At 47.1% G+C, this 19,569-nt stretch overlaps 1 protein-coding gene across 4 annotated transcripts in view; it reads left to right on the forward strand.

Annotated features, from left to right (window-relative positions):
- The window catches only part of INSR (insulin receptor), a 128,055-nt gene that overhangs the window by 11,028 nt on the left and 97,458 nt on the right, over window positions 1-19,569 (forward strand). For all 4 annotated transcript variants that reach the window (XM_046684741.1, XM_046684743.1, XM_046684740.1 and 1 more), the window contains exon 2: window positions 7,075-7,626. In XM_046684741.1, the coding sequence (XP_046540697.1) occupies window positions 7,075-7,626 (552 nt within the window). The remainder of the gene's footprint in view (window positions 1-7,074; window positions 7,627-19,569) is intronic.

Genomic DNA, 19,569 nt, shown 5'->3' on the forward strand with positions numbered 1-19,569 from the left:
TGTCCCCTGCCTACTTATTTCCTCTCCCCAGAGATAACCAGCGTTGCAAAATAAATTTTTTTGGGTGCTTGTTTACCATCCTAGAAGATAGTGTTTGCATATATAAGCTAATAGGTGCTTCTATTTCCCACCCCCCGTTTTTACATAAGTAATAGCATATCACAAAGACTGATCATCTTGCTTTTTACTTGTTAGCAACATATCCTGGAGATCTTCCCGTTATCACCCATAACGAGCTTTCTTTTTCCTTTTCACAGCTGTATAGTATTCCATTGCATCAGCCATTAGCTAACTACAGCTCGTGGGCCAGATCTGACGTGCCATCTGCTTTAGTGCAGCCCCTGAGCTGAGAATGTTCCTCACATTTTTAAATGGTTGAGCAAAAATTACAAGGATTATTTCATGACCTATGAGAATTATATGAAATTCACATTTCAGCATCTCTAAATAAAGTTTTATTGGAGCAAAACCATGCCACTTTTTCTTGCTTTTAGCACTACAAAGGTAGACTTGGGTAGTTGCAACCGAGACTATATCACCTGCAAAATGGCAGGTATTTGCTCTCTGGCCCTTCCTAGGAAAATTTTGCTAACTTCTGCATTGTATCACTGATTCTCGGACCTGAGCATGCATCAAGATCCCCTGGAGGGTGTGTTGAAATGCAGATTCCTGGGCCCCACACCCAGAGGATCAGAATGTCTAATAGGTTCCCAGGAGATGCTGAAGCTGCTGGTCCGGGGACCCCACTTTGAGAACCACTGCATCACGTGGACAAACCATAATTGATTTAACCAATCCCCTTTTGATAGACAGCTATGTTGTTTCCAGTCTCCGGTTGTTGTGGACATTGCTGAGTTGAATGACCCATCACCAGAGTCATATTTCATGTGTGAACCTACTTGTAGCAGATTTTCAGAACAGGGATCTCTGGGTGCTGTAAGGCTTCAACTTTACCTAGATAGTCCCTGTGCCCAGCATGATACTTGGCACATCGGGATGCTCAGCATACGTTTGTTGAATGAATACAGGAGTGATTTCCTCATGGCTGACTTGCCGGGTCCAGAACCTGCACTAGAATCCAGGTCTCCCAGTGTTGCCACCTGCCACAGTTCCTCCATTTCTCCTTCTTTGCCGAAGTCGATTTTAAGAGCCAGCCTTTCAGGCAGGTGGAGAATCTGAAGGGTATCTGATACCTCGATGTGCCCAAGTTCTAATTTCTGAAGGTCATCAGTCTGGGAGTTGGTTCCACGTAGCTCAGAGTGGAGAACTAACAGGTGCATGGGTCCAGACCCCCATCCTCCTCTGTTCTTCATAGCTTTTATCGTGCAATTGTCACAGTTTTCAGTGAGGAAACTGAGGCATCCGGAGATGGAGGGCGTGGCCCAGGATTACGCGGCTGGCAGGCGCCAGGGCTGGAGTAGGAAGCCAGATCTGTTGGGCTGCTAGTGTGCCCCAAAACTGGTACAGGTGACCTGACACTCGAATCCAAGGCTTGTTGGTACAGGACCCCTGAATTTCGGAGGACGTGGTGAAGACTAGAAAGAACGCAGAGAGGAACATGTGGCCCCAGACTCGGTCACCAGGCAGCGTTTAAAGAATGCTGAGACTAAGGAATGAGTACATTCATGAGCGAAAGCAGAAAGTAGGAAATTCTTAGCATTGTAAAGGCGTTTCAGAATTTTCTAGATACCTCTTCCCTGCCCCTCAGCTGCCCCCTATTCTGCTTTCATGGTGGAGAGAAAACCAGGAGAAAGAGAAAACTTTTCAAGACAGCTCTCATGTCAGCCTTCTCTCCTTCTGGAAAATTCTGATTCCTCTGGTTGAGGGAGAAATTCTAGACCAGCCCTGTTCGCTAGAATGTTCTATTTTGGTGGAAATCTTCTGTCTGTGCTATCCAACATGGCGGCCACTGTCCGCTCATGGCTTTTGAAATTGTGGCCAGTGCGACCAAAATTTTACTTTTATTTAACTTTAATTCATTTAAATGTAAATGTAAACTTTTGTTTAACTTTAGCTCATTTGAATGTAAAAAAAAAATCAATGCTTGATTCTTTTATTGGAAAACTCTGTTAGTCTGTTTGGAACAACTTGGGGATACGAACCTACATTTTCCAGTGATTCATTTTATGAAATCTACATATACAGACTGAATGTTTCCGAGGGAAAATTAGCATCTGAATCGAGACATGCTTCAAATAGAAAACACATGGCATGTCGGAGGCGTAGTGGGAAAAAAAATCCTGTAGAGTATCTCATTAATAAATTTTTAGTATTGCTTCCGTGGTGAAGTGAAATTTTTGGAGATATTGGATTAAATAAAATGTATTCTGTTTCATCTGTTTCTTTTTACCTTTTTAGAGAAAATTGAAAGTGCCACGGGTGACTCACGTTATAGTTCTATCGGATATCGCTTGCTCTAGACCCTACATACCGTACGTAGTCACCTATGGCGATGAGCCATAGTTTGCCATTGCCCTTGACCTTACAATGAAGTAGACAGAACTGAATAATTCTCCTTGCACGGTGTGTGGAGGTCTTAGTAATGGCATCACCTCCTCTGGGAAGCCCTCCTTGATTGTTCCAGACTGAGTCAAATAGTGTGGTTTTATGATCCCCTCTAAAACCCTGAAGCTCTCCTTGATGGCATCCTCCTCAGTTATATCTGAAGTTGATTTGAGTACTTAATAGCAACTACTAGTCTGTGAGATCCAGGGCTGCATCTGTCGTCTTCTCTGTAGCACTTCCAGTACCTGGAACAGCATCTGGCACCGAACAGGCCCTCAGCGGATATTTGCTGGAAGAGTGAATGAAGGAAATTCTCTTTAACAAGCCTTCTCTAGGTTGTCACCGCATGAACACTACACTGTTTCATTGTTTCTTTTTCTAAGTCGTGTGCCCTCCATTCTTCACCGGGAATGTTTTTGAAAGAACAAAGATGGTAAAATTGTAACCTGGCAGTGACAGCATAGAATTGCATTTGACCGCCAGGTTGTATCCTAGCGCCACCACTTGGCCTGTGTGAGTCTTGATTTGCTCATCAGAGAATGGGCATGAAAATGGCATCTCCTCTAGGGATTACTTTTGGAATCCAGCAAGAGAACCTGTGTGCCAGAGTGTGGACCAAGCGCTTTACCTGGTAGATGCTCAGAAAATATTAGCTGTCACCGGGGTCCCCCTCCTTCTCATCGTGCTTCCCTACCTATGTGTAGAGTGGCTATCAGACAGGTGCCACTTATTAAGGGCTTGAAGCATCCTTTGTTTCCCACTCAGAGATATTAAAAGCCGGCAGAAGGAAAGCCCTCCGTCTATTTTTGGCACCATTTCTTCCATCCTCTGGGTATTTTCTGTCCCAACAATAAATTGCTGTATTGTCTTAGAGTAATAGAGACACATATGGCTTTCATGAGTTGAGTTAGACTCATTGGATATTTTTTTTAAAAAGCAATTCTGTATTGTGCCCTACTATTGCAGTCATTAATTTTTTATAACAACTTTATTAGATAGAATTCAATGCAATACATTTTGCCCGTTATAAGTTTACAATGCAGTAGTCCTTAGGACATTCACAGAGTTGTGTAACCATCCCTCCAATCAATTTGAGAACATTTTCATCACCCTTAAAAGAAATCCCGTACTTCAGCCGTCACTCCCCATTGCTCCTCCCCCGGCCCCTGGCAACCACTAATCTGCATTGTGTCCCTGGGTTTGTCTGTTCTGCACATTTCATGTGAATGGAATCATACCACATGTGGGCTTTTGTGTCTGGCTTCTTTCGCTGAGCACAGTGTTTTCAAGGATCATCCATGTTGTGGTGTGTATCAGGACTTCCTTCCTTCTGATGGCTGAATAATATTCCATTGTACGGATACGCCGCACTGTCTATCCGTTCAGCAGCTCATGGACGTTTGGGCTGTTTCCACTTTTCGGCTAGTAGGACTAACACTGCTATGGGCCTTCATATACAAGTTTCCTTGTGGACGTACGTTTTCATTTCTCTTGGGTATCTACCTAGGAGTGAGATTGCTGGGTCATATGGTAACTCTTTGTTTAGCCTTTTGAAGAACTGCCAGACCGTTTTCCACAGCAGCTGCACCATTTTCTGTTTCCACCAGTAATATGTGAGGGTTCCGATGTCTCTACAACCTCGCCAACTCTTGTTATTGTCTGTCTTTTTTATTTTAGCCATCCTAGTGGGGGTGAAGTGGTATCTCATAGTGGTTTGGATTTGCATTTTCCTATTGTCCAACAGCTGGTTCATCTCTGAATGCACATTTGTGTCTGTGGTCCTGCCACAGCCTGGGGAGGAGGATGGGCAGGTGTTAATTTTACTTGGACCAATCTGTCTTTTGTTTTTTTAAATGATTTCTGCTTTTTTTTTTTTTTTTTAAGATTGGCCCTGAGCTAACATTGGTTGCCAATCTTCCTCTTATTTTTTTCCTCCCCAAAGCCCCAGCACATAGTCGTATATCCTAGCTGTAGGTCATTCTAGTTCTTCTATGTGGGACACCACCACAGCATGGCCTGTTGAGGAGAGTATGTAGGTCCACACCCAGGATCCGAACTGGGGAGCCCCAGGCCGCTGAAGGTGAGCATGTGAACTTAACCACTGGGCCATGGGGTCAGTCCCTACTTGCACCAATTTCATGTGTGTGTGTGTGAAATATAGAGTGTGAAGGTCAGACTTCAGAAGCACAGAGCCATGGCCAAAACTAAGCCCTATGTTGCCAGATAAAAGAAAGAACATCCAGGTACATTGGAATTTCATATCAACAATGAACAATTTTTAAGGATGAGTATATCCCAAACATGGCGTGGGATATACTTATCCTAAAAAAGTACTGGTTGCTTATCTGAAATTCAAGTCTAACTGGGTATCCTGCATTTTTATTTGCCAAATCTGGCGACCCTGCCTGTCCCTGTTGGACCGTGTGTCCTTGGGTGACTGGCTTTGCCTCTCAGAGGTGCAGTTTTCTCATCTGTGGGGTGAGGATGGGGCTCATTGGGAGGGATCAATGGCGCGGTACCTGTCGAGACCTCTGTATGTGGATGCTGCAGGTGTCACTGGCCGGGAGCCTCAGTCTTGGGCTTGGGTGGAATGAGCGTGTGGGACCGGAACTGGCATCCTGGTCCCCTCGAAGCTGCCTCCCAGCTTCCTAGTGAGTGTGTGTGTGTTTTCCCTTGATTGAGCCTAATCTGTACGGAATGTGACCCGGGAACATTGCTGCTGTGCTTGCTTTGCTGTTTTCTCTTTAATTTGTGCTTCTTTTGCAAGTTGTTCTCGGGGTGGATTTTTAAGAGGATTTACTACCATTCTGTAGAACAACCTGTTTGCCTCGGAGATATCAGGGGAAGGTTTGGTGTCTTGAAATAAAATGAGCAGGGGGCTGTGCCTGGAGCCTTCTATTCCAGATACCGAAGGCAGTGGTGTGTTTGTGTTTTGACAAGGAGACGCTGTCTAAAGAGTTTGATTCTGGTGACTGTTAACTGAGTGTGAGGGACACAGGAGAAGGGAAAGATCCAAATACGTCTACAGAGGAAAGGAAATCAGAGAAGGCTGCCTGGAGGAGGTGGCATTCAAACTGGCTCTTGAAGGATGGTGGCTGGATTTAGAAAGAAGGGGCTGAGGCATAAAGGGCTTTGACAGCCCGTGGGGCCAGGGCTGCTGTGTCTGGTTCAGTCACCGCTAGCCACGTGTGTCTATTTCCATTTAAGTTAACTCAAGCGAAGTTAAATATTCAGTTCCTCAGGCTTATTCACCATGTTTCCAGCGCTCGAGAGCCGCAGACGGCTGGTGGCTCCCGCGGTGGACAGTGCACGTACATAACATCATACTTTCCATTGTTGCCGAAAGCTCTGTGGGACGGCCTTGCCGTGGGACAAGTGGTGCCAGATGACACTCCGGCTCCCCTCACCGCCTGTTCTTGTAAATAAAGTTTTATTGGCACACAGCCACAGACACTCATTCCCATATTGTCTCTGGCTGCTTTCCAGCGGCAACGGTCGAGTGGAGTCAGCTCGACGCAGGCCGTCTGACCGCAGAGCTGAAAATATTTACCATCTGAGCCTGTACGGAAAGTGGCTGCCCACTCCCACTCTGGGGGAAATGAAGGCACAGAGCCTCGGGACGACTGTGATAAATAAGAGAAATAAACAACAACAAAATAGTTGACGTTAATTGAGCACAAACTGTGCGCCAGGCTCTGCTTGAGTCCCTGCGTTATTTCACTCACTCTTCCTCATAGGTTATGTTACAGGGGAGGAGCACAGAGCCTCAGAGTTGTGCGAGAGGGGCGGGCAGGCCTGTTTAGCGTGGTGCAGGGGAAGGAGGGGCAGAACCCCAAAGGCTGTGAGAGAGAGGGTCCTGGGGAGCCATGGAGGGTGTTGGAGGCTGGAGGGACCACCTTTAGGAGAATGGGCACGCAGGGTGTTTGCGCAGGGGAGATCAGACTCGCTGGGAAACCCTTGCCACATTCAGATAAAAGGTAATTAGGCCTTGGCTGTCTGCCTGGAAGGAGGGCGGGTTGGGAAGGAGAGTCAATGAGGTGGAGAATTGGCTAAACAAACTCAGCTCTCCTGGCCCCATTTCTGATGTGGCCACTTTTATCCCCACAAATCCATTTCCTGAAGATCTCCGACATTGACTCACTGGGGACGGCTCCCCTTTCCCCTTCAGCACCTGCTGCATTACTCAATCCTCGGTAATCCCAGTGTCTCCATTGCATCAGATTTGATGCGATGACTTGAAAGCTTCTAACAGGTACTGCCAAAGGAATTATTTTCTTTGCCTTTAGAAAGTAATTACTTAGGCATGGACACTTTACCGAGAAAGCCACTCCTCAGGGCTAACTACAGAATTTGCGGGGCCCGGTGCAGAATGAAAGCGTGGGGCCCCTTGCTCAAAAATGATTAAGGATTTCAAGACGGATGGAAGAGCATCAAGCCAAGGGCAGGGCCCCCTGAGTGAGCGTGGGACTCAGGTCGCACGCCCACGAAGCTGGCCCCGTCCCTAATTTTTGTAACCCATCCATGGCGTGTTGGCTCACCTGCCTTGCTTTCTTCTTGTTTTCACTTTAGTGTGCCCCGGCATGGATATCCGGAACAACCTCACGAGGCTGCACGAGCTGGCCAACTGCTCCGTCATTGAAGGACACTTGCAGATTCTGTTGATGTTTAAAACGAGGCCTGAGGATTTCCGAGACCTCAGTTTCCCCAAACTCATCATGATCACTGATTACTTGCTGCTCTTCCGGGTGTACGGGCTGGAGAGCCTGAAGGACCTGTTCCCCAACCTCACGGTCATCCGGGGCTCTCGCCTCTTCTTCAACTACGCGCTGGTCATCTTCGAGATGGTTCACCTGAAGGAGCTTGGCCTCTACAACCTGATGAACATCACCCGCGGCTCCGTGCGCATCGAGAAGAACAACGAGCTGTGCTACCTGGCCACCATTGACTGGTCGCGCATTCTGGACTCGGTGGAAGATAATTACATCGTGCTTAACAAGGACGACAATGAGGAGTGCGGGGACATTTGTCCAGGCACCGCCAAGGGCAAGACCAACTGCCCCGCTACTGTCATCAACGGACAGTTTGTTGAGCGGTGCTGGACGCACAGCCATTGCCAGAAAGGTATGCCGGGGTATGAAGGGTTCTAAATTGTTTCTCATGTTCATTAGAGAGATGCTGGATGTATTCACTAGACCAAGAGGTGGAAGCCTTTTCCTGCAAAGGCTCAGACATTAAATGCTTTAGACTTTGCAGGCTGTACAGTTTCCGTTGCATCTAAGCATTGCTGTTAGAGCGGGAAAGCAGCCACAGGCAACATATAAGTGAGTGGTCATGGCTGTGTGTTTCAATAAAACTTTATTAACAAAGCCAAGTCGGGGGCCAGATTTTGCCACCTCCTGTGCTAGACGATTGAATGTTCCTCTTGCTTGAGAGAGGGGTAGGAGTGGATGGATACAGACTTTCATTTTAGAGAAACAAGTTTATTTCTAATCTGATCGTTCGAAAGAAATGTGTAAAGGAAAAAAGCAAAACAGAGATTTTTATTCCACAATTATTAGGGGGTACTTCCTTCTGGTGGTTCTGTTGTGTCTTAATTTACTTAACTTTCCCTGTTGTTGGGCAGTTAGATGATTTTGAGTTTTCACAACGAAAGGGGTGAACGTTTTGGGATCAAAACCTTCTCGAGCATTTGTTTCTTCAAGTCTTGCTTTTCCAGAAGTGAAATTTCTGGGTCAAAGGTTCTTGATACCGTTGCCAGATGGCTTTCCAGAAATGTACCATCCGTCGTTCCTCCTAGTTTTGGCTGAGAGGGAGCGTTGGCCAGCTTTGAGTGTTGTTTGAAAAATCTTTCATCATTTACTGGAGGGAGGTGCCATGTGTCATCACTGTTTATATTTGCATTTCTCTGATTGCTATCAGAGTTGAACCTTTTAAAACCTGTTTATTTATCATTTGGGTTTTCTCTTCCTGTTCATATCTTTTGTCCGTTGATCTTTTGGTACCTTAGTGGTTTTTTGAAATATTCATCTGCATGTGGTTTCCATAGACGAAGGCTGGTAACCCTCTGCCAATTGCATCTTCAGACTTTTTTGATCAGTGGTGAAAATGCTCTGAATATCAGTTGCAGAGAAGCATAAAATGTTCATGGAGTTCCGGGCTGGATTTTTTTTGTTTTTTTTTGAGGAAGATTAGCCCTGAGCTAACTACTGCCAATCTTCCTCTTTTTGCTGAGGAAGACTGGCCCTCAGCTAACATCCATGCCCATCTTCCTCTACTTAATACGTGGGATGCCTCCCACAGCATGGTTTTTGCCAAGCGGTGCCATGTCCACACCCGGGATCCGAACCGGTGAACTCTGGGCCGCCGAGAAGCAGAATGTGCACACTTAACCACTGAGTCACCGGGCCGGCTCCCTGGCTGGATTTTTGTATGCCTCTCTTGTGACTTTATGCTTAGAAAGTCCCTTTCTATCCATAAAACGAATTTTTTTTTCCAAATTTTCTATTTTAATTTTAATTATTATCATTTTGTGTGTGTGTGTGAGGAAGATTGGCCCTGAGCTAACATCTGTGCCCATCTTTCTCTGTTTTACTTGGGGCACCACCACAGCACGGCTTGACAAGCGGTGCCAGGTCTGTGCCCGGGATCCAAACCTGTGAACCCTGGGCCACCAAAATGGAGTGCATGAAATTAAGCACTTTGCCACCGGGCTGGCCCCCAATTATTATCATTTTTAGAAAAATATTCATCCTGGACATTTGCAATCTATTTGTGTGCACGATTCGAAGGGGTCTCCATTTTCCCCCAAATAACTAGTTGGAGTCTCTTGCCACTGATTGCAGAAATCTGCCCCTTTGTCATTGATTTGGGGTTTGTTTCTGGGGCTCCATAAATATGTCTGTTTTCCTTCGCACCAGGGCCGTTACCGTTCTGATCAGTGTAGTTGGATAATGTTTTGATGCTCAGGAAGGCAAGTTCCACACACACGCTCATGACTTGTTTATGGTGCCTTTACATGTTGTGAGATTCCCTGGGAAGAGTCAGTGAAAGTGAGATCAAGGTGGGAGAAAGTGAGTGGGAGGCTCAAGGGTCGTTTCACAAAAGATAGGGGAGGGGGAGAAAGGCAGGTCTTCTCGCCTGAGCCCAAAGCTACAGGGTGAGTTCTGAATAGAATCCATGGAGTTGTCAGTGAGGACTCCACGGGAGCCCTGGGGAGGCGCCGTTCCACGGCATGGATGCTGGATGGTAGGAAACAGGACAGGAGAGAGCTGGGACAGTGGAGACCACGCCTCTTCTGAGAGTTTGGGCAGGAATGGGAAAGAGGACCTGCTTGTTTGTGGATTATGTTGTGGAAAAATCTCGAGAATGTTGGTAGGTCAGGGACAGACCAGAAGGATGATCAAGGTCGGGGCAAAGTCCTTGTGGAAGTAGAGAGACCACCTGTGGGTCTGGAATTTTGTAGAGGATGAAGGAAACCTCTGAGGTGGGGGTGGGGTGAAGAAGCTGTCGAGATGGGGAGTCGGCTTTCACCGATGGTGAGGGGAGGAGAGAATGAGTAGAATCTGCTGTGTTACGAAGGCACGCAGCTGCAAAAGGAGCTGTTATCCTTGTTTTAGACACCAGAGAGGTTACTTAACTTGCCTAAGGCCACACAGCTAATAAAAGACAGCCGGGGTTTGTGCCAAGTCTGAGACACATATAAAGCATGTGTGTGTGTGTTTTTTGGGAGGAGTGTCCCTCTGTTTAGAAACGGGAGAGCCACTTCTGGCTGGGGCATCAGGGCAAACAGTGAACGCTGTTTTATTCCAGGGCCAAGTTCTCCAAATTTAGATGCTTGTTTGAAATGCTCCGGGCTCACGCGTCTTGAGATACAATTTAAGACATTCCTCTGTGGATTTACTTCTGTATCCATTTTAGTCAAAGTAGCCAGAATGGTATTATCTGTAGAAGGGTCCCTGGGGCCGGCCCGGTGGCGCAGTGGTTAAGTGCGCACGTTCCACCTTGGCGGCCTGGGGTTTGCTGGTTCAGATCCCGGGTGTGGACATGGCACCGCTTGGCAAAAAACATGCTGTGGCAGGCGTCCCACATATAAAGTAGAGGAAGATGGGCACGGACGTGAGCTCAGGGCCAGTCCTCCTCAGCAAAAAGAGGGGGATTGGTGGCAGATGTTAGCTCAGGGCTAATCTTCCTCAAAAAAAAAAAAAAAAAAAAGAAGTGTCCCTGATGTTTGAAGCAAGTTTTTTTGTTTTTGTTTTTGTTTTTTTTAAAAAACTCTTTTGCTCTTGAGAACAGGCTGTTTTTTCCAGCCTGGGGGATTTGTCACCGTGGGAAGGTGTGACTCTGCACACATTGCTGCGACTGACACCTGTCAGGGTTCCGGGTTCCTGGCATCTGGCGTGGATGGCAGCTGCTCTTGGTTCGTGATCAGTGGTTGGGTGAAGCATTGTCCTGTCCTGGTAACAGATGTCAAGAAACGATTGTTCTTGGAATCGACGCTTCTGTCTGTTGAGTTGCCACTCAGCTCCAGCTTTTTTTCCCTCGTCAATTTCTTTTATGGTGGAAAAATACACATAACATAAAAGTTATCATCTGAATCATTTTTCAGTATGCAGCTCAGTGCCATTAAGTACGCTTGCATTGTTGTGCAACCATCCCCACCATCCGTCTCCAGAACTTTCTCATCTTCCCAAACTGAAACTCTGTCCCCATGAAACTAACTGCCCACCCCGTCCCCCGGCCCCTGGCTCCACCATCCTACTTTCTGTCTCTATGAATTTGGCTTTTCTAGGGACTTCCTATGAGTGGAATCAGACAGCATTTGTCTTTTTGTGTCTGGCTTCTTTCACTGAGCATGATGTCCTTTCGTGATCCATGTTGCAGCGTGTGTCAGAATTTCCTTCCATTTCAAGGCTGATTTATATTCCATTGTATGCATAGACCGCATTAGGTGTATCCATTCATCCATAGATGGACACTGGGTTGCTTCCCCGTTTCAGCTATTGTGACGCCACTGTGAACATGTGTGTACATCTCTGACTTTTTTTTCTTTTTTTTTAGGGTTAGGGTTAGGGGTTAGGGTTGGGGTTGGGGGTTGGCTTTAGGGTTAGGGTTAGAGGGTTAGGGTTAGGGGTTAGGGTTTATAAAATCACTTTTTTTTTCTTTTTGAGGAAGATTAGCCCTGAGCTATCTACTGCCAATCCTCCTCTTTTTGCTGAGGAAGACTGGCCCTGAGCCAACATCCGTGCCCATCTTCCTCCACTTTATATGTGGGATGCCTACCACAGCATGGCGTGCCAAGCGGTGCCATGTCCGCACCCAGGATCCGAACCAGCGAACCCCGGGCCACCGAGAAGCGGAACGTGGGAACTTCACCGCTGCGCCACTGGGCCGGCCCCCATCTCCGACTTTTTAGATGCTTATGTTCCCTTGTTGCTGTGGCTGTAGAAGCCTCATTGAAGGTTGTATTGGATTTTTTTTTTTTTGTTTACCGTAAAACAGACTGAAATGAGCCTTTAGAGGATATTCCCCTGTCTTAGGAGGCAGGCAGACCCATGAAAACTACCTGTCAACCCCTCTGTTCCCCTGGGATCCTCTCAAATGCTTTCTCGAGCATCTGCAGCCATTGTCTTTTTCTGGCACGATTGCTGGGCTCCAGAAGCTTCTAGAGTCTGGTCAGCATTTGAGACGGGGCTGTTGGGTTGTTCTCTGGACCCAGTTGAAGCATCCTCTACAAAGCTCCTTCTTCCATCTGCCCCAGACAGCAAAGCTTTTGGCAGAGAGCAAAGGAAGATTCTATATGGTTTAGGGAATGAAAAGGAGGATGCCTCCTCTCCGTCACCCTGCCCACAGATTTGGGGTGAAGATGCCAGGAGAGGCCAAATGCCAGGAGCCCTGGATGGGCAGAGAAGAGGTGGAGTCTATGTGAGCCGGGTCACGAAATGGCATTTATCAATGGGCCTACGATGTGTCGGGCGTTGGGGTGCAGGGGACATGGGAGGGACCGGCTCCTGCCTCCTTGGACAGGACCTTCTGGTGGCAAATGAATACGTCACTGAGTAAGCTTGGTGGGGGGCGGTTACTGGAGGGAGCTCTCTCTGAGTGGAAGCATGGGTTGAGGCCCTATACTAGCCTTTGGGGTCAGAGAATATCTCCCCTAAATCGGCGTGTCATTAAGACCCCAAAGGTTGGCCTCACTGGACCCGTTTCCAAGTGGTTCCAAGAATTGTTGAGACTCCGGCAGGACTGCTGTGGAGTCCCATTCAGCTGTTTGCTCGTCAGGACCTGGATCAAGCCTCAGTTTCTCGATCTGAAAAATGAGGATAATTATGGGACCTGCTTGTGAGGGTTGTGGTTTGGGGGTTAAAGGAGACGGTGCAAGGGGGCCATTTAGCCCAGCGCCTGGCACTCTGTGAGTGTTCTGGAAGCTTCTTGTAAGGGCTATGGGTCCACCACCCTTTCTGGACAGACCAGCCACTGGGTGAATACCTGTTAAGGCTCAATTTCATTTCTGATTTGGGGGCAGGCAGAGGAGTGCCCACCACGTGACCCGTTGATGAGAGGTAGGCACTGGACCTATGGATCCAGAGAGAAGACCATTCTGCTCACCTGGTGCCTTCAGATGCTCCAGAGACCCCAAGATCTGGACTTTTGTGGGGACCAGAAACCCCAGGGCTTGCTTGACCAGCTGTTCTAGCGAAACCCACTGGGATTTATTTCCTGGGAGGCCACCCCAGCTGCTCGCTGCCAGTCAGAGGGGTGGATGAGGCTGGGCCATGCCAGGTGCCAGGAACCTGGCCGGCGATGCCACGTACGGACATAGGCAAGAAAGCAGGAGCAGGAGGCAGAAGGAGGCCAGTGTCTCCTGCCTGAGTTTGCGTTTCCATCTGTGTTTCAGATCCTCTGAAAGTCGGGATGCCCTATTTACATTAAATGTTAAATATTTAAATGCATGCACAGTCCCTCTGGGAGGGTTTATTTTTCCGCGGAGGTTTTAGTTTCCTGTTGAAACTTTTTCTTCTTCTTCTTTTTTTTTTTTTTTAACTTTGCCTCTGATAATCAGAATCTTCTCGGCAGCGAATGCTTATTTTGTGCCAGCCACTGTTCTCAGCGCTTTGCTGATGACGCTGCATCGAGTCCTGCCAGCAATTCCTTCTTACAGATGAGGCCCTGAGAGGTTAAGCCACTTCCCCCGGGTCACATTGCTAGGAAGTAGCAGAGGTGGGATTCGAAGCCAAAACCTGGGTATTCTGGCTTAGAATCTGAGCTGTTAACCGTTGTGCTTTCCTGAGCTCATTGTGGAAAGCTGAAGTGCAGACAGCAAAGAAATCAGGGGAAAGGAGGGAACCCACTAGAATTTGCTCCTGCCAACATTCTGGCTGCCTTCTCTGATAGCCCTCCTCATCCAGTCTTAAATTTGCTGCCTCCTCCGTCAGGCTAAGTTCTCTTGAATACAGGGATGGGGGCCTTTATTGTTGTGTCCCCAGCAACTGTCATGTTGGTCAGCCGCGATGTCTTTGTTTCTTACTAGCTAATGTTTATTGAGCACTTACCCTGTCCCAAGCTTTGTGCTAAGAATTCGAGAAGGGCCGCCTCATGGCATCGTCACTGCAGCCTGTGAGAAGATGTTATTCCCATTTCATAGACGGGGACGCTGACACCTGAATAGGAATCAAGAAACTTACTCTAGGAGACCTGGTTGGGAAATGCTTTGACCTTGGGCTCGTCTGGGGTAAAGCCCTAGATCAGATGTCGCGAAGTGCGACCTACTGGGGTTTGCTGTGTGGCCTGGGAGCCGAGAATTGCTTTTTATACTTTAAAAAAAAGCTGGGGGGAAAAAGTCTGAAAGATAATATTTTGTGAGAGGTGAAAATGATGGGAAATTAACATTTCGGTGTCTCTAAATAAAGTCTCACTGGAATGCAGCCATGCTCGCTCATTTATTCATTTACATATTGCCCATGGCTGCTTTTCGGTGCCATAAGGAGAGAGTTGAATAGTTGCAACAGAGACTGTGTGGCCCTTTACAGAAAAAAAATTTGCTCATTCCCGTTCTTGGCTACATACCTCATAAAGATGAGGGGGAAATTTGGGAATAGAAGCTGTTTTCAATGGGAATTGGAAGCACCCCAGCATCAGGCCAATATAGTCCCTCTGCCCCTTGTTGGCACTGAAGGGAGGGGGTTGCAAAGTATGAGATGTCATCCGTGCCCCTCAGGAGCTCCTGGTTTGGCCGAGGAGTTAAAAGGCAGGATCGAATTAACCATCCAAAGCAACTTGGCCAGCAGGAGACATCACAAGGCAAGTTAGACACCCCCTGCCCTCCCCCCCCCCACCAAAATGAGTCATCGGACCCATGCTTCTAGACATGTTTGGGGCTGGAGCCCATGAAAATCATGACGTTCTCTAGATAACACGGCAGAATATTGATAAATTAAATTCCTTCCTGCCTGTGTCACTGTAGCCCATGCAGAAAATAGGAAAGTCTAACCTGTGCTTGTGGATGTTGAATAATTAGTAATAATAATGATAATAAAAGATGGCAGATGGTGTAGCATGAGGGGCCATTTAAGTTTTTCGCTCATATTTATTCCTTTTCGTTTTGTCAAAGATCTTGAAAAAAAATCTGGGAGAGAATTAAAAGCACCCTGCGGAAAAAATTCCACAGTCATTGTAATTTCTTTATCCCTGAGATGATTGGAATTTTTTAAACGAACTTTTACATTTGAGATGAGTGGATTTTGTATAGCAGGAAAAACAAGGGCTCTAGAGAAGCAGATTTCTCAGCTCCCCATCTCTGCCCAGGATTGATGTTAATTTGCCATTGGCATTGGTGGAAGGAGAGAGATTGTTCCGGATCTGAGTGGTTAAAAAGATGAGGTTGGGTTTGGATGTCGAGTGATGCTTAGAAAGAGAGTAAGAAGGAAGGGCGTTCTCAATGGGTGGAATGACGATGACAAAGGCAACAGAGTTTCGTGGGCAAGAGTAGAGAGGCTGCCTCATGTTTCGAAGGGAGGGGTGGCCCATCATGTGCTCTGAATGCCACGCATTTTCCTGCAGGGTGATGGAGCCATCACAAAGGGTACACGGGGGCTGTGTTGAGGATGAGCTGTTTCCACTTCTATTGAGTGGATAGCTGTGCAGAGCCAGGCATGTTGCCGGGACTCCAAAGTCCTTGCAGAGTTGGGGAGAAAGTCAAAGAAATAATTGTAAGGTTATAAGCCTGGTAGCCAGAAGGCGTTTTGATAGGCTCAAGGATGCACTGAAGAAAGGTAGACCAGCTGGCGGCGTGGGCGTCCTGGGGATGGTCCTGTTCAAATCTTTAGCAGTGAAGACGGCAGACCTACAGTTCTAAAAGATGTCCAGAGGGGCCTTAGGGGTACCAACTTAGCTGTCTTATCTCCTACAGAAATAAATTGGCCCAATCCTTCAGAATAAGGTGGGGAAAATTAAATACATAATTATGGAAAGGTCGCTCCCCCCGACCATTGGTAACTGGTCTGACGAGTTTTTCTTTTTCTCCCTCCTACTTGATGAAATTCATTGACCAGTTATTTCCCACTGTGTCACCAGACCCTTTGTCGGAATTAAGATCTGTTCTTTGTGACTGAACACCTGAAATGCCCCGGGGAGGTCCTGGGGACCTCGGCTCCTCTCAGGCTGGGAGGTCAGGTGCTCCCTGTCGTCAGTTAGCTGTCTCCACGTGCCTGTGCCTGATAGAATGTTCTTTCCCAGTAAAGAGAGCTGATGTGTTCTCAAACGCTGGGATTTCAAAATGGTATCCCTTATCTCCTCTCTCTTTTCCCTCTCTCTATTTCAGGGTTAGAGTCTGTGCTAGGTCAGACTAAATGCTCACACTTAGAGATAAATAAAGTCAAGAGTGGGAAACAGAAGAATTGCTTTCCTTCGGGCCCCCATTGCCTGTCATGGGTGGGGCCACATGAGTAGCAGGAGACTGGGCTCCTTTCCTCCAATTCCAGGTTTGGGAAGTGGACCCAGATCTCCCACCCCAAGCTCAAGCCACGGGACACAGAGGCAAGGGATGGAGCATGGTCATCAAATTGGCACTAGGAGGCACCTGGGAGACAAAACCCACAATCGTCCAGTGGCTGGAGGGTTTTGAGTAGAGGGTTGACCTTTATATTATAGAAGTTTGTTTGCTTCTTATTTGAGGGTCTTGGGTCTTTAAAGACCCTCGGGTTTGTTGCCTGCAGCCTAGAGAGGGTTTCATCTACGGAGTGTTTCCATTTGCTCACCTATGAAGGAAACTGTTCTTGTCAGAAGAGCTGATGAGGGCAGGGTTTCAGGCTCTGTTCCCTAGTCTTGTTGGCACAGATGGGCGCAGCCCTGGTGTTGTTTATTGAGCACCTGCAACGCTGGTCCGCGGACGGACGGGACTCCTGTCATAGGCTACCTCGTTAGTGGCGATGGAGTTAAGGGTTTCCACAGATGCCAGAAAAAATTGGATATCAGAGCAGGAGATACACAAAGCAAGACAGGCTTGATTCGAAGCATCCAAGATTTTTCTAAAAAAAACAATGTTTTTTTATAGAACACGTAAGACTTACCATCAGTGACATTTAGCACATTCATAGGACTGTGCAATTGTCACCACTATCTAGTTCCAGAACATTTCATCACCCTACAAAGAAACACTGTGCCCGTTCAAAGCCACCAGCCCCTGGCAACCATTAATCTACTTTCTGTCTCTGCGGCTTTTCCTATTCCGGATGTTTCATATAAATGGAATCATACAATATATGACTCTTACGTCTCTCCTCCTTTGCTACGTGATTTCAAGGTTCAGCCACATTGTAGCGTGCATCAGGACTTCATTTCTTTTTATTGCTGAATAGCCTCCCATCGTATGGACAGACCATGTCTTGTTTATCCATCTACCGATTGATGGACAAGTGAGTTGTTTCCACCCTTTGGCTGTTGGGAACAGCGCTGCCACAGCACTCCTGTCCAAGCTTCTGTTTGAACACCTATTTTCAATTCTCTTAGACCCAGGAGTGGAATGGCTGCGTCCTTTGGATTTTCCATGTTTAACTTACTGAATGAAAGTTTCTTTTTCTTCTCTTCTTCCTTTTTGCTTTTGGTTTTCTTGTTTTAAAAACCATTTTATTATCCAAGAAAACACAGATGCAGAAAACCACGCAAAACCAATGTGTGGCCTCATGAATTACTCTAAGGTGAACAACCTCATGACCCCCCCACCCTGGTTGAGAAATAGCACTTTGCCAGCCGCCCACCTCCAGACGTCCTTCTACGGACCCCATCCCAGTCATAGCCCTCCCCCTACCCCCAAAATGATAACTCTCCTGTCTTTTGTACTGGCCACTTCCTTCTTTCTGTATAGTTTTTATCACTCAAGCGTGAATCTCCAGACAATAGAGTTGAACCTTGCTCAATAAAAAAAAATTTGTATGTCTCTTTGGATCCACAGCAGTCACTCTCCACTGTGAGGGATTCTGACCCCCCCCAGGGGACATTGGGCAACGTCTGGAGACACTTCTGATTGTCACAACTTGGGAGATGGCGCTACTGGCATTGCGTGGGTAGTGGCCAGGGATGCTGCTCAAAACGCTACAGTGCAGAGAGAGCTCTTACCACCAAGAAGGATCTGGTCTCGGAGTGGGCCCAGTGGCATAGTGGTCAAGTTCGCATGCTCCACTTCGGTGGCCCGGGGTTCCCGGGTTCAGATCCCAGACATGGATCTAAGCATTGCTCATCAAGCCACACTGTGGTGGCATCCCACATACAAAATAGAGGAAGATTGGCACAGGCGTTAGCTCAGCGACAATCTTCCTCACCAAAAAAACAAACAAACAAACAAAAAGGAATGACTCAGCTCCAGATGTCGATAGTGTGAGGATGAGAAACCCTAGTCTACAGGTTGTCTCTCTGTCTCCTTTTTTTTCCCTTATACTCTCCCTGTTGAAGAACTGGGCTGGGGGCGTGTCCCCACTCTGAGTGTTGCTGACTGCACTCTCACAGCACAGCCCAGACAGGCCCTCTGTCCTCTGGACCCCAGCCAGCATCAGACTCAGTTTCTATGCCTTCAGCAGACTTTATGTAACATGTTCCACCTCCCACCCCAGCGCTGTTTGCAATAAACCGTTTTCAAAGGTGGTCCTTCCCTTCTGGCTGCTCTCGAGCCTGGCTATGGGTGATGTGTGCTCTTGGATCATTTTTTTTTCTTTTTTAAAATTTGAAAATTTTGTGGTGCGGTCAGATGGGCCTCATTGGCTTCCCTTTTTTTAGTTTATGATAAACAAGGCACAGACTGAACTTTGTAGCAAAACTTTGTGTTCTTTACGAAGGCAAGTTTTGCTAAGAAAATTATTTTTATAAGTGAGCGAGGTATGAGGGTTATTTGCAAAGGAATTTTACAAGGGCGAGAAAAAAACAACAAGCTGATCCTAGGATTCGTGGTTGGACGGAAGACAGAGTGGGAAGAGGACATCGAGACACGTGTCAGGAGGAAAACAATAGATGGACCCCAGAAAGGAAAGACGTTCCACGTGGGGATGGGTTTGATGAAGGAAGAAAAGGTGGAGAATTGTCTGAAGGATGCTCTTGTGGTTAGAGGGGGGCATAAGTCTTCACAGGCTTCCTTCACAGTTTCGAAAGAGACCCACAAGCCTAGTGAGCTACTTCACTTGATTTTGGGACTTCTGGCCGTTGGAAGCACTGTATTTACAAGCATCACCTGTTGGGGATTGCAAATTACAGCAATGGACACTTGGTAGAAAGAAAAATAGGACTTGGAGGGGGGCCTGGTGGCATGATGGTTGAGTTTGTGTGCTCTGCTTTGGTGGCCTGGGGTTCGAGGGTTTGGATGCCAGGCTTGGACCTACACACCACTCATCAAGCCATGTTGTGGTGGTGTCTCACATACAAAGTAGAGGAAGATTGGCACAGGTGTTAGCTCAGTGACAATCTTCCTCAAGCAGAAAGGGTAAGATTGGCAAAAGATGTTAGCTCAGGGCCAATCTTCCTCACCAAAAAAAAAAAAAGAAAGAAAGAAAGGAGTTGAGGGAGGTGAGAAAGTAAAGGACACAC

This window comes from Equus quagga, chromosome 14 (genome assembly GCF_021613505.1).
Source record: "Equus quagga isolate Etosha38 chromosome 14, UCLA_HA_Equagga_1.0, whole genome shotgun sequence".
Taxonomy (NCBI): Eukaryota; Metazoa; Chordata; class Mammalia; order Perissodactyla; family Equidae; genus Equus; species Equus quagga.